The sequence below is a fragment of the Pipistrellus hanaki genome (assembly GCF_964339955.1).
Source record: "Pipistrellus hanaki genome assembly, chromosome: 1".
Taxonomy (NCBI): domain Eukaryota; kingdom Metazoa; phylum Chordata; class Mammalia; order Chiroptera; family Vespertilionidae; genus Pipistrellus; species Pipistrellus hanaki.
In genome coordinates this window covers 208,234,871-208,248,919 of record NC_140503.1, presented here as the reverse complement: position 1 = coordinate 208,248,919, position 14,049 = coordinate 208,234,871, and the positions used below count along the sequence as shown (strand labels likewise).

General features: G+C 56.0%; 1 protein-coding gene across 1 annotated transcript; it reads left to right on the top strand.

Annotated features, from left to right (window-relative positions):
* The first annotated feature begins 11,467 nt into the window (after positions 1–11,467).
* Positions 11,468–13,521, top strand: MRFAP1 (Morf4 family associated protein 1). Its single transcript, XM_084866316.1, has 2 exons — positions 11,468–12,060; positions 12,573–13,521. The coding sequence occupies exon 1, from the start codon at positions 11,668–11,670 to the stop codon at positions 12,049–12,051; it is 384 nt and encodes a 127-aa protein (XP_084722442.1). The 5' UTR covers positions 11,468–11,667; the 3' UTR covers positions 12,052–12,060; positions 12,573–13,521.
* Positions 13,522–14,049: the final 528 nt, after the last annotated feature.

The following is a 14,049-nucleotide window of genomic DNA, read 5'->3' as shown; positions in this document are numbered from 1 at the left end:
TCTCCGCGCGCACGCGCACGCACAGAACGCCCCTACTTCCGGCCTGCGCGCGCACGCTCCCGCACGCGCACGCGCGCTGTGGTCTCTGTGCACGCGCTCAGTGGAACCCTATGAAGGGAGGCTTAGCGGGGCGAGGCGGAGAAGTGCGTGCCCTTTAAGTGTACAAAGGCATTCGTCTTTGCATATCCGTACAACCACGTAGCCTCCGTCCAGGTCAAGGTGAAGCCCATGCCAAGGACCAGGAAGCGTTCCCTCTCGTCCCTAATAGTTGTTTTTTTTTTTTTAATTTGTTTAAAGTATTACAAATAGTAGTACATATATCTCCTTTCCCATTGACCTTCCCCCAGCCTCCCCTACTCCCTGCCGCATGCCTTCATTCCCCCACCCCAGGGTCTTGTGTCCATTTGTTGTGCTTACATGCATGCATACAAGTCCTTCGGTTGATCTCTTTCCTCCCTCCCCAACACTCCCCAGCCTTCCTGCTGTAATTTGACAGTCTGTTCAGTGCTTTACTGCCTCTGTATCTAGCTTTTTGTTCATCAGGTTATGCCTAGTTTTTTCTTGTTCAGACATGGTTGTGGCTTAATACTCCTTCAAAGAATGAGGGCTAATTAAGAATGTAAATTTAATTTAAATGTAATGGTGTCTTTTTACCAAGGCAGATAACTCAAACGGAAGTTTCTGGCTTAGAAATTTGGGCTATGTCAGTTCTCTTTAAGCCATTTTAAAATTGTACTTTATCACAGGTGTTTTTATTTACCAGTATTACTTAGCGCCTACTGTATACTAGGCACTGTTCTAGGCACTGGGTGATACAGCAGTGGACAGAGGATCCAGAAGTTCTGCCTCGAGCTTCATCCTAGTAGTGGAGAAACCCAGAAAGCAGGAGAAACCAATAGCATGTTACCTAGAGAGCAGTGTGCTCACCAGCCAAGGACCACTCTGCAAATCATCATCGGGGCCGCTGGTGACAGCTGGCAGGGCCTCCCTGGGACAATTCCCAAGCGTTATAGGGGGGAGACACTTGATGTTGGTTAAATAAAGCAAAACAAATTTAAAAACAAACACAAAAACTCTGGAAGCAACCCTAGTGTCCATCGATGGATGAATGGAGAAGCAACATGTATTCTATCCATACAAAGGACTAGTATGCAGCCTTAGAAAGGATGGGAATTCTCACATGTGCTACAACAGGGATAAACCTCGAGGGCATTAGGCTCAGTGAGATGAACCATTAAGTAAGACAAAAGCTATATGACCCCCTCCCCTTACATGAGGTCCTAGGGTAGTCAGATCACAGAAAACAGGACAGTGTTTGCTGGGCGCTTGGGGTCAGATACGGAGTTCCAGTTTTGCAAGATGAAAGAGTTCGGAGATCCGTTGCCCAGCAAGGTGAATATACCTAACACTACTGAGCTGTGCATTTAGAAATGGTTAAGACAGTACCTTTTAGGTCCTATGTCTTTACCACAATAAAAACATTCTCCTCTTACCTAAAAATGCTAGGTTAAATGAGATTCATTTTGGGGAAATTATCTGAGCTTAAGATAAAAGATTTATGAATGAAAATATTAACTGTAGCATACTTAAAAAAAAAAAAAATCCTAGAGAGTGGAAGGAAGAGAAGGGGGGACTTTTTTTTTTTTAGAGAGAGAAACATCAATGTGAGAGAGACACATTGATTGGTTGCCTCCTGCTCCCACTCTGACGGGGGCTGGGTCGAACCTGAGGTTCCAGCCCTTGACTGGTAATTGAACCCAAGACCTTTGGGTCGGCAGACTCTAACCACTGAACAAAACTGGCCAGGGCAACTGTAGCATACTTGTAAAAAAACAAAGTAGGAGCTATTGTTACCAGCGAGATGAGGAGACCTCGGTTCTCATCTTCTTGAAGGAAAGGTTTCATCACGAGACAAAATGCAGCAAATCAAGTAAGAAGGCACTGGCCGCAGCAGCAGCAGCAGACCCAGGACGGTAAGACACGGCAGGGCCAGCTTAGAAGAGGCCACAGGCGAGCCCAGGCGGGCTGCTCGGGCTCACTGGGAATTCCGCCAGAGAAGGGGGCCTTGGGGACTACTCAGGGGGTGAGTCCGGACGGGCTGGGGATCAAGTCTGCAACCGAGGTCTGAGCCCTTGACCGGAATCAAGCCCTGGACCCTTCAGTCCACAGGCCAATGCTCTATCCACTGAGCCGAACAGGCCAGGGCTAGATGTTATCTTTAGGAAGGAGAAGTCATGAGCCAAACCACATGACCGGGGCGATGCTGGGGAGGAAAGGTCACCCTGGGGGTGAGTGAGGTCCTTGTTTCCCAGTTCTGCCGGCTGCTAGCCGCCCTGGTGACCTTCTGCACCGGTCCTTGCTCTGTCATGTCTGCCTGGCTGCCCACCACTCTGTGTCTTTAATAATGGCCAATGGTAGCCTTCTTCCACTGGGCTCCATGCAACCATTAAAACATGCTGGTTGTTGCCCTAGAGGCCTAGCTGGTTTGGCTCAGTGGATAGAGCATCGGCCTTCGGACTGAAGGTCCCGGATTCAATTCCAGTCAAGGGCACATGCCCAGGTTGCGGGCTCCATCCCCAGTGTGGGGTGTGCAGGAGGCAGCTGGTCAATGATTCTCTCTCATCATTGATGTTTCTATCTCTCTCTCCCTTCCTCTCTGAAATAATATATATATATTTTATATATATATATATTGTATATATATATATTTTTTATATATATATATATATAATATATTTTATATATATATTTTAAATGCTGTTTGTTGTATGCATATGTTGCATAACCCATGGACACAGGCTTAGGGTAGTGACGGCCTGGGGTGAGGGGTTCGGGGGCTGGAGAGGACCAATAGGGGACATATGTAATATTTTCAACAAAGATTTATTTTTAACAAAAGAGCTGAGGCAATCAAAATAACAACAATCAAAATAATGCTGGTGGACATGGCTCCGGCTTCACCAGGACCTGGATGCCAGGTGCCCCCTCCCCCCAGAAGCTGTGACCTGAGAGGTGGCCGTGGACTTGACCACGAGGCATGGGTGCTCTGCACCCGCTCAGGGCCTGGCACAGAGACGGCTGACGGAGAGCCGAGGGGGGCTGGTCTGGGGGGGGGGGAGCAGGAACCTGTTCTCCAAACCAGACGGAGCCTCTCAGAGGGGCCATGGAGGAGCCAGGATGATGAGAGAAACCCCGGGGCAGCGGCCTAGGCGTGGGAACTGCAGGCGCCGGAGAAAGGGTCTCCCGGCAGCCGCTTCAGGGCGCCGGGCCATGCCTCCCGGCCCTCCAATGGCTGCGGGGAGGCTGGGCTTGCCAGGACAGAGCCAGGCCCCAGAGGGCAGCATGTGGACCGTTCCCGGGCTCCAGGTCCGGGTTCCGAGCTGGAAGGCACAGAACCCCGCCCCCCGTGAGGGCTCAGAAGGACTTCGCCCCTTAAGACGGCGAGGCCAGAGCGCCAGGGCAGGGCCCGCACTGGAACATGCCCGCCCACCATGCTGCACCCCGGAGGAGCTGTCCCAGACCACCCCCACTCCCACACCCCATCCCCCAACCTCCCCTCCCCGCTCAGCATCAACTTAGGAAGCGAGGGTGGAGTGCAGGGTTCCAGGTCAGCAGCCTGCACCCCAGCTGCGAGGCCGGGGGCGAGGGCTCCGGTGTCACTGCAGCTTCTGGGACTTTGTCGCCCACAGGACGGTGACTGACCTGGGCAGGAGCAGGACAGAGGGAGAGCCATGTCCGCCCTGGCGCCCTCTCAGCGCCCGGACACGGCCCCGGGCTCTGCCCCCTTCCTCCCATGTGTGCGCCTGCTCCTGACTCCATGCCGCCCTCCCCCGCCAGGGGCCAGCCGGAGCCTCCGGCCAGCGCGTCCCCCGCCACTCAGGGCCCCCGGCCACATCCCTCCCTGCTCTGGCGACAGTGACTCAGACGGAAGAGGCCCAGTCGCTGACCTGCTGGCCTCTGAGTCACGAAGCCCCGGTCACTCCTCCTGGGGCCAGGCCTGCCCCGGGGGGTTTCCCGTCCTCGCTTCCCATCCTGCCCTAAGGCTGTCCCTGTGCTTTACGGCCTTCGTGGCCAAGAAAGGACACGGTGGCCCTGTGCCAGCAGAGAGAGCTACGGAGAAATCACGACAGAGCGGAGGAAGGCGGGGGGGGGTGGGGTGGGTTTGATGAGTGGCTGCGTGACTGACTGGCGGGAAGAACGGATGCATATCCCACGGTCTTCCGGGGCCCTGGAGGGCGGCCATCGCTCTGTGCTGACGGATACACGGAGGCAGGGCCCGTGCCTCACCCTGGGCTGGCATGGCGGAGGGGGGGGGGCACCCAGGAAATGCCCAACAAGGAAGGTTCTCACCTTCTGACCTGTGTCCTTCCTCCTCCTTGTCTCCCCGGGGCGGGGGTGCGCATGAAGTGACCGACTGGAGTTCTGTGTGTGTGTGTATGTGTGTGTGTGTGTGTGTGTGTGTGTGGTGCTGAGGCTTTAAGGATCAGTTTCTCTGAGACCAGGATCAGTCCACAAGCGTTTTATTTATCAACGGCCATCAGCAGCTTGGAAACCGCTGCTGCCCAGAGCTTCCTGGCGACCAGGCGCCCGCCCCTCCCCCGTGCCCCTGCCCTCACCCCCACCCCCGCACCCCCTCATGCTGAGGCTGGGAGCGGCGAGGGGTCAGCTGGCTCAGTCCTCCTGGAAGTGCTTGTGGCAGGCAGACATGAGCCCGGCCACCAGCACGATGAACTCCTGGAAGCTCACGGTGGCGTCTTCGCCGGTGTGCAGGCCCTGGAACAGCTTGTCCAAGGCGCCCTCCTTCCCGCCCTGGAGGAGAGAGGGCGGTCAGCGAGGCGAGCACGCGCTGGGCAGAGGGGAGGGGTCCGAGTCTGTGCCGGCTGCTGGGCGCGCAGACACCCGCCTGGGAGGGCAGACTCGGCTCTGGCAGGTGGGGGCCTGCCCGACGTATTGGAAGGATCGTCTCTGTTTTTCAAAAATATGTTTGTATCGAGTTCAGAGAGAAAGGGAGAGGGAGAGGAAGAGCGAAGCACCCATGATGAGAGAATCATCGATTGGCTGCCTCTTGCACGCCCGCGCTGGGGATCGAGCGTGTGCCCCGACCGGGAGTGGAACCGTGACCTCCTGGTTCATAGGTCGACGCTCAGCCACGGAGCCACGTGGCCGGTGAGGGGTTGCCTTTGGGTTGTGTGATGCCCTTGACCGTGACGATTCCCGGGAAACCGCACCCACTTGCTGCTCTGTTGGCACCGCGAGCTCTGTGGGTGCTGCCTCTGAAAACTCCCCGGTCACGTCTGCTGACCACTACCCCACGCGGCCACCACGCCGGCCCCTCATAGCCCTCCAGTCCCCAGTCCACCGGGGAGGGAGGGGCCACCCGCTACAGGGGAGGAAAGCGGCCTGAGCCACCGGGAGAAGGGAACCTGGGGTCAGCCCAGGCCTGGACAGGTCCCTGCCACCCCACCCGGGCTTCCTTTCAGAGGGGGGTGAGGGTGTCTGCCAGCCTGCTCAGGGGCAGATCCGAACAGCAGCAGCCGGGGGAGCAGGCGACCCGGCCCCGAACCCGCAAATTCTATTGCAGATTGTGCGGCTGAGGCGGAGCTGGTCAAGCGGTGGATTCCAGGTCCCAGGGTGGATCCCAGACCGGATGGCCCGGGCCACGGCCCCTGCCGCTGAGGAGCTGCGAGTCCGTGGCCCTGGGTCTGCCTTCCATGCTCTCCTTCCTCCTTCCCCCACAGTCCCCTCCTGCCCCCCAGCCAGCTGGCTCTGCTCCGGGGAGCCTCCAGCCCAGGGGAGCCTCCAGCCCAGGGGAGCCTCCAGCCCAGGGGAGCCTCCAGCCCCCGGTGAGCCTCCTGCCCGCCGCCTCACCTCCAGTAAGCCCGGGAGTTCCTTATGCAGGAGCGCCCTCAGCTCCTCCTTGCTCAGGCTCTGCCTGCTGCCGCGCGTCCCTGCGTAGCGAGCAAACACGTCCATGATCATGCAGATGGCCACCTCCAGGTCAGCCATGGGTGGCTCAGCCTCGGGTGCCTCAGACTTGGGTGCCTCAGACTTGTGTGCCTCAGCCATGGCTGCCTCAGACTTGGGTGCCTCAGCCATGGGTGTTTCCTGGCGGCTGCAGTGGCCGAGAAAATGGCCACCGAGGCCCTGGCGCCTCTTATAGAAGGACCGGCTCCACGCTGACGCCGGCGGGGCGGGCAGGGCTGGGTCGCTCGGCACACCTGCCCCTCCCCGTGGGGCATCACTGGGATGACATGCGTTGTTGCAACTTCCTGCGGATCTGGGCTGGCCCCCTCCCCCTGCCCACAATTTACTGCACTTCCCGGTGTCCCCCCTGGGGCAGGGTGGTGCCTGCTGAGGAGGAATGGTGGCCTGTCCTGGCGCCGGTCTCTGTGTCAGGCGGGCCCAGCAGGGACACGTCTGGGGAGGAATGTGGGCCCGCGGGGTGGGGGCTGGTGGCCGCTGGTCTTCAGAACCCCCTGGGCCATCAGCCGGCAGCTCCCCCGCTCCTGCCCGGTCACCTGTGGCCTTCCTCCCTCTGCTCGGCCCCAGGCACACTGGGTGCGGGGTGACCCCTGCAGCACGCGCCCCTTCACCCACCCATCTGCCCTGACATCCACGTAAGGCCCCACCCAGGCTCTGGGCGGTCAGCCCTGGGCCACTGCTCCGCCCGCTCACCGGAGCTTCCAATCCCTGCTCAGGCCATTGCTCTGGGACAGCTCTGGGACAGGGTCCTGTTCAGGAAATGGAGTGATTGTAGCCCCTGGGGCGGAGGGAACAGGGAAGGTGCGGGAGATGCTGGAGGAGTGGCGGGCAGACAGACAGGAGCAGAGCACGGACCATAGTGAGGCGCATGGCGGCTGGGTGCCTAGCATCGGGCTACACTGGAAACCAGGCCCTGGCCCCAGGGTGGCCTTCCCTCTGGCAGGCCTGGTCCTGGGAGGAGACCCTGCCTCCTCCTAAGATAACGCTGGGCCCAGCTGTTTTCCGCTCCAGGGCAGGGAAGCTGCAAAACCAGCCCAGTGGGCCTCGGCTGCCGCAGGGCAGGCTGCGGTAACGCAGGTCCGGCCGCGGTGACCGGAAGGGCCGGCCGTGGTGATGAACTGGAGAGGAGCATGGCGTGTCAGGCCTGCAGTACTCAGCACTATTTCATACACACACACACACACCTATACATATACACATACTATATACACATGTATACACACACACACATATATAGACACAAAGAGACACGCACACACACCACATACATGCAACATACATATACACATACATGTACACATATGCATATGCTATACACATACACAGAGACCTACATATACACACATACAGACACACACGCACATATACACATAAATATGCATGCATGAACACACACAGAGAGAAACATATATAAACATATACATGCATACATCATATTATACATACTTACACACATACATATACATATATATTGTTTATTGATACTATATGTTATTGATTTCAGAGCAGAATGGAGAAGCAGAGAGAGAGAAACATCGATGATGAGAGAGAATCTTCGATCGGCTGCCTCCTGCACAGGGCATGTGCCTTGACTGGGAATCGGAACTGTGACCTCCTGGTTCATAGGTTGATGCTCAACCACTGAGCCACACCGGCCGGGCTCAGCACTATTTTCATTCCTCTGCTCCTCTTTCTTCTAAGTTTCCCAGCCGTGGTCTCCTTCCCGGTGCTCTAAGGGTCCGCTGGGTCTGGACGTTGAGAAACAAGCAAACAATGACATGGAGGGTCGTGCCAGAGGCGGGTGGGAGCCCCGGGGAGCAGCTAGCAGCAGGGGGAGGGCAGAGAGCAGGAAGGCTTCTGGGGGGGGGGTGCTGAAGGGCAGCCGTGAGACAAAGGGGCTCAGCCCAGGGGCCTCCCGTGTGGCTCTGGCCAGCAGCATCGGCATGCTCTGAGTCAGAAAGCCCGCAGGGCCGGGCCGGCGGGGGCTGGGAGCCGGAGCCGGCCCGCCTTCCAGGTGGTCCTGGTGCCCGCTCCAGGGCGAGAACCACGAGTCCAGAAGGGCAGGCCTCCTCACGGCGGAGAGTTTCCATGTGAACATCGGGCGGTGGGAGGTCACGTCGTGTTCTAACGTCGGACTTGTGTGCCTGAGGACAGACACCGGGCCTCGGCGCCCCTGCGGCCAGATTCCTGCCATTTTCTCCCTGTTCTGAGGCTGGGTCACAGGCTAGTGCCGTGGTCAGCAAATTACGGCTCGAGAGCCACATGCGGCTCTTCGGCCCCTTGTGTGTGGCTCTTCCACAAAATACCACGGCCTGGGCGAGTCTATTTTGAAGAAGTGGCGTTAGAAGAAGTTTAGGTATAAAAATTGTGGCTCTCCAAAGACATTTCAATCATTGTACTGTTGAAATTTAGCTCTGCTGACTGAGGAGTTTGCCGACCACTGGTAGAAAATTAATTTACCTGTCCTTAATTTTTGTGTTGAGTGACTTTTTTTTTTTTTTTTTTTAAATCTGATTCTTGAAACCGGTTTGGCTCTGTGGATAGAGCGTCAGCCTGTGGACTGAAAGGTCTTGGGTTCAATTCCGGTCAAGAGCATGTACATTGGTTGCGGGCACATCCCCGGTGGGGGGCGTGCAGGAGGCAGCTTGTCGATGTTTCTCTCTCATTGATGTTTCTAGCTCTCTGTTCCTTTTTCTCTCCCTTCCTCTCTGTAAAAAAAAAAAAAAAAAAAAAAAAAAAAAAAAAAAAAAAAATCAATAAAATATATTTAAAAAACCCCCAAACATCTAGATTAAGTTTAATTTGCATTTTAAACAGACCACAGCAATAACTGAAATAGAAAAATAAAGACATAAAACTGCACATTGGGTTTGGAACATTATTCTGAGTGCCTGGGAGGCAGAAGATACACGGAAAGTCTGCAGGTAGGACTCAAGCAGTGGGAGGAACCCATTCAACTCAGTCTCATTTCTCTACTAAGTCTTTACAACTCTGTGTGTTCCTCTTAGTAATACTCACTGTTATTTATTCTGAAATGGGTGCCCTCATTTAGCCCGGGGTTGGTTAACTTGAGCATACAAATGAAGAGAAAACCGAACAGAATCCCCGGATGGCACAGGATGGTGTGCGGCTCCAGAAGAGTCCTCTGCTCTGTCTGAAGGGCCGTTAGCCTCTCACCAGCTCCTGCTAAACAGAGCTGTGGTCGGTGCTGAATGTAAAGGGCTCAGATGTACCTTTTTCTTTTTTATTTATTTTTATTTTTTTAAAGTTACTTCATTGATTTTACAGAGCAGAAGGGAGAGGGGTAGAAAGTTAGGAAGAAATATCAATGAGAAACATTGATCAGCTGCCTCCTGCATGCCGCCTTCTGGGGACTGAGCCTGTAACCCCGGTACATGCCCTTGACCAAAGCAACCTGGGACCCTTCAGTCCATCGGCTGATGCTCTATAGGTTAAAAATTAAGTGTATTGGGGTAACATTAGATAGTGAAATTATATAGGTTTCAGGGGTACAGTTTTATAAGACATCAACTGCATATCTATTGTATATTCACCACCCCAAGCCAATTCTCCTTCCATCACCATTTATCCCCCTTTACCTCTCTTAGCTCCCCGGCCCCTTTCCCCGTTGACATTCACCATCCTGTTGTGTCTATGAGGTTTTTTTTTTTTTTTTTCCTAATCCCTTCACCCTTTTCACCCAGCCCACCTCCCCCCACCCCCGTGACAGCTTTCAGTTTGATCTCTATCTATGAATCTGTTTCTGTTTTGTTGTTGTTAAACTTCACCTGAGGTTATTTTCCCATTGACTTTAATTTAGAGAGAGTGGGAGGTTAGGGGGAGAGAGAGACAGAGAGAAACAGTGATGTGAGAGGCACATCGATTGGTTGCCTCCTGAATCCCTACCGGGGTGGGGATGGAACCTGAAACCCAGGTACATGCCCTTGACTGGGAATCGAACCCATGACCCTTCAGTGTGTGGGCTACATTCTAACCACTGAGTTACACTGGCCAGGGCTCTATTTGAAAAAAAAAAAATCCTCACCTGAGGATATGTTCATTGATTTTAAGAGAGGAAGGGCGGGGGAGAGGGAGAAACGTTGAGATGAGAGAGAAACATTGATCCAACTGGCACCATACCTGAAACCTTTTGGTGAGTGGGACAATGCTCCAAGGGAGCCACCCAGTCAGTCTGTTACTATTTTGTTCATCAGTTAATTTTGTCCACTAGAGTCCACATGTGAGATCATGGGACACTCCTCTCTCTGACTGGCTTACTTAGCATCATGCTCTCCAGGTCCATCCATGCTGTGTTACGGCCAGGCAGTACCCCACTGTGTAGGTGTCCCCCAGCTTTTTATCCACTCGGATGGGCACTGGGGCTGCTTCCAAACCTTGGCTATTGTACATAGCGCTGCAGTGAACACAGGGTGTGTGTATTCTTTTGAATTCATGTTTTGGGTTTCTGCAGAGATAGTATTCCTTAACTTTTTGAGGGAACGCCATACTGCTTTCCACAGTGGCTGCACCCTCTGCCTTCCCACCAGCAGACACCAGGGTTCCGTTCCCTTTTCTCCCCGTCCTCGCCATCACTTGTTTGTTTATTGATGGTAGCCATTGTGACAGGTGAGACGCAAACCTCATTCTAGTTTGAATTTGCAGGCCTTTGATTAGTGATGCTGAGCATGTTATCACATGTTTGTTTACTGGCCATCTGTATGTCCTCTAAGGAGAAAGAAGAGTGACGGAAAAGCAAACTTACGCATGGGTGCCAAGCTCTGCTCCGGGCTGTGGGGACACACAGTTGAGTAAGACCCCCGTCCCTGTCCCCCCACCTTCACTTCCAGCCTCCCACCCTACGCACACAGCAGACACCTGGAACACCCATTCTCAAAAGGAAGGGGCTATTTGGGTTAAGCCAGGGGTGTCACAGCGTTAATTACACGATTGCCCAGCATTTTCCTCTTTCCATCTAGATAGAGCGCGTTTACATCTTTAAAAGGTAGATTCCGGCCAAAACCGGTTTGGCTCAGTGGGTAGAGCGTCGGCCTACGGACTGAAGGGTTCTGGGTTCGATTCCGGTCAAGGGCATGTACCTTGGTTGCGAGAACATCCCCAGGAGGCAGCTGATTGATGTTTCTCTCCTATCGGTTTCTCTCTATCCCTCTCCCTTCCTCTCTGTAAAAATGAATAAAATTAATTAAAAAATAAAAATAAAATGTAGATTCCGCGTTTGAGAAGCAATCTAGGAGGAGAGGGTGCACCGGAAGAGCTCACCCCAAAGCCTGGAGAACAGCTAGGCGGGGATCCTGGTGAGGGGAAAGAGGAGGGGAGCGCGCGCGTGCGTGCTCGTGCTCGTTTGCGCGTGCGCGCGCACGGCGGAGCCGGCTGCGTCTTCCGCCGTCGGCGCGCGCGCCCCCGCGCCTCGCTCCACCCGGGGCGCGGCCGTAAAGAGGCCCGGCCAGTGTCGTAAACGGGGCCGCAACAGCGCAGGGAGTGGGTTGACGGCCGGGACTCCATTTTGTTTGCGGCCGCTCCGCTCGTCAGTCGCTCTGCTCCGCGGCTTCTCGGCGGCGAAAAGTTGGGCCCGGGGAAAAGTTTGGGAGACGGTTCCGGAGCTCCGCGGCTCCGCGCAGCGCGTCCCCGCCGCCTCTCCGCCGCCGCGGCCCCGCAGGAGCGAGGAGGATGCGGCCCCTGGACGTGGTGGAGCTGGCGGAGCCGGAGGAGGTGGAGGTGCTGGAGCCCGAGGAGGACTTCGAGCAGTTCCTGCTGCCCGTCATCCACGAGATGCGCGAGGACATCGCGGCGCTGACGCGCGAGCGCGGGCGCGCCTACCTGCGCAACCGGGGCAAGCTGTGGGCCATGGACCACGTGCTGGGGCGGCTGCAGGCGCAGGTGGAGGCGGCGGAGGAGAGCGCGCTCAACCACCTGCCCGGCCCGGCCGGCGGCGCCGAGGCCCGCGCGGCGCGGCGCGGCGACAAGGCCGACGAGAAGGCCAAGGAGATCGCGAAGATGGCCGAGATGCTGGTGGCGCTGGTGCGGCGGATAGAGAAGAGCGAGTCGTCCTGAACGCCGGCGGTGAGGCCGCCGGGCCGGGGCCGGGGCCGCCCGCGGGCGGGACCCTCCGGGCGGAAGGCGCCGCCGTCCCCGCGGGCGGGCGGGCGGGGCGGGCGGGCAGGGAGAGCGCAGGCCCGCGCTCCCCGTAGGCGGCCTCCTCGCTGCCTTTTAAGTTTTGGTTTTTTTATTTTTTATTTCTTATTACGCTGGGAACTAGGAAAAGCATTGCCTGTGGTCGGCTTGGTATCTGGATGGAAGCTGGGGTCGCGCGGCCGTAGAGTGACTGTGGGGCAGGGAACCCAGCAGTCGCCATGGGAACCAAATCCCGGCCCGGGCCGCCTTCCGGGGCGGAGAGGCGGGTTTCGGAGGGGAGGCCTGGCTGTTGGGCAGCTCCGGCCTTTGGCCTGGGCTAGTGGCTTTCCCGGGCAGGGGAGGGGTCCTGCAGGGCTGTCCATGGGGATGGGGGGGTGGAGGGGACTGTTTCTGTCATAGAATTAACCTGTTAACGATGTGTTTCTCGCCATTGCATTCAGGTTTACAGCCAATGGATTCTGGTCGACTGGTGGCGATTGGCTGACACCCCGGAGAAGCTGAAACCAGAGAGCCTTTGTTTTCCCCTTCTTTTCTCCGTCTACGCTGTCCTCATTTACACTACGTTTCTGCTGTGGTCTGTGGTTGATGACCTCAATATGAGTTTTGACTGTTGGATGTTTTCGTTTGGGGAAGTCACTTTGATTTGGGAAACGCTCCGACACGGAAGTGGGCCTAGATTGTACGCTCCTGCAGCAGGCGCATTGTTCCGGGCTTCGGTTATTTCTGAGTTTTGAGGTGCTTTGCTCTTTCTTGTGCGACCTGACAGCTCCCTGGAACTCTGGGTCTGCGGGCCGCGGGGCCGGCGGTGGAGGGCTCCAGCTCCGCAGGACCGAGGGCTGCTCGCCGCGGGGGGAGGACTCCAGCGGCAGCGGCCCGAGAAGCTGAGGAAGGACCAGACTTCACCGGCGCCGCCGGGGCAGATCTGGCTGGGACTGGTGAATCCGAAGGCGGAAGATGGCATTGTCTGTATTTTGGGACTTGAATTTCTTTCTGTGTGAGACCAAAGGAGGAGAGATGTATTTTGTTCAAAATTTAAATTTTATGTGGCACTATCCGATGTAGCCTGTCTGGTCAGTTAGTTGGGACAACCTAACTCAGCTTTATTGGACATGGAACCTCGATGGGCGACGGGATCTTAGTGTTCAGTGCGAGTTGATGTGAGACCCTGATGCATCTCAGGGGATAAAATGAGAGATATTTACAGAAGCCTTTGAGGGGCTGGGGAAGGAAAGCATGGACCCAAAAGGACAGGGATCTTGAAGGTTCATACGTTGTCCAGCTGTAAGTTCATTTGAGTAGCAGACCTGACAAGTATTTGAGGTCAAAAACCCTACCATGTGTTTAAAAAAAGTTACCATGTTAATAAAAGTATTCATTTGCTTGAAAAGACACGGCCTTCCTTTAGAATGAGTCTTTCTCCTTGGCGTCGCTGCCTAATGGAAAAGGAATCGCTGAGGGTTGTGATGCTCTCAGTAACCGCCAGCGGGAGCTGAGAGGAGAGGCGCCTCGCGCTGTGGTCCAGGCGCCACTTGGGAGTCGGAGACAAATCTGAGTCCTAGGAGTAAGGGGTGAGGCGGTGAGATGGGAGGCCGCCCTTCAGAGGGAAGGACTTCCTGCTGGAAGTGCCGCTGCCCGCGGCCCCAGCTGGTCCCCTCTGAGCTGCCTTAGCCAAGGTCAGGCCCCCTTTTGCAGGTGCCCGTCTCCAGGCTAAGGGGCTGGGGCCCAAGGCCATTTCCCTCTCACTGCTACTTGGGGCAACTGTGAAGGGCACGATAGCTTCAGCGCTCTGTGGGTCCCTGAGGCTGTTAGGCCCTCGTCACAGCCCGCTTCTCCCTCTGCCCAGGCCTCCCTTCACAGGTGTTAATCCAGAGCTTTCCTGTGCCCTAAGCCAGTGTTTTTCAACCTTTTTTGGGCAAA

Coding starts and splice junctions, on each gene's coding strand:
- MRFAP1 (XM_084866316.1), top strand. CDS start 11,668: ATGCGGCCCCTGGACGTGGTGGAGCTGGCGGAGCCGGAGGAGGTGGAG.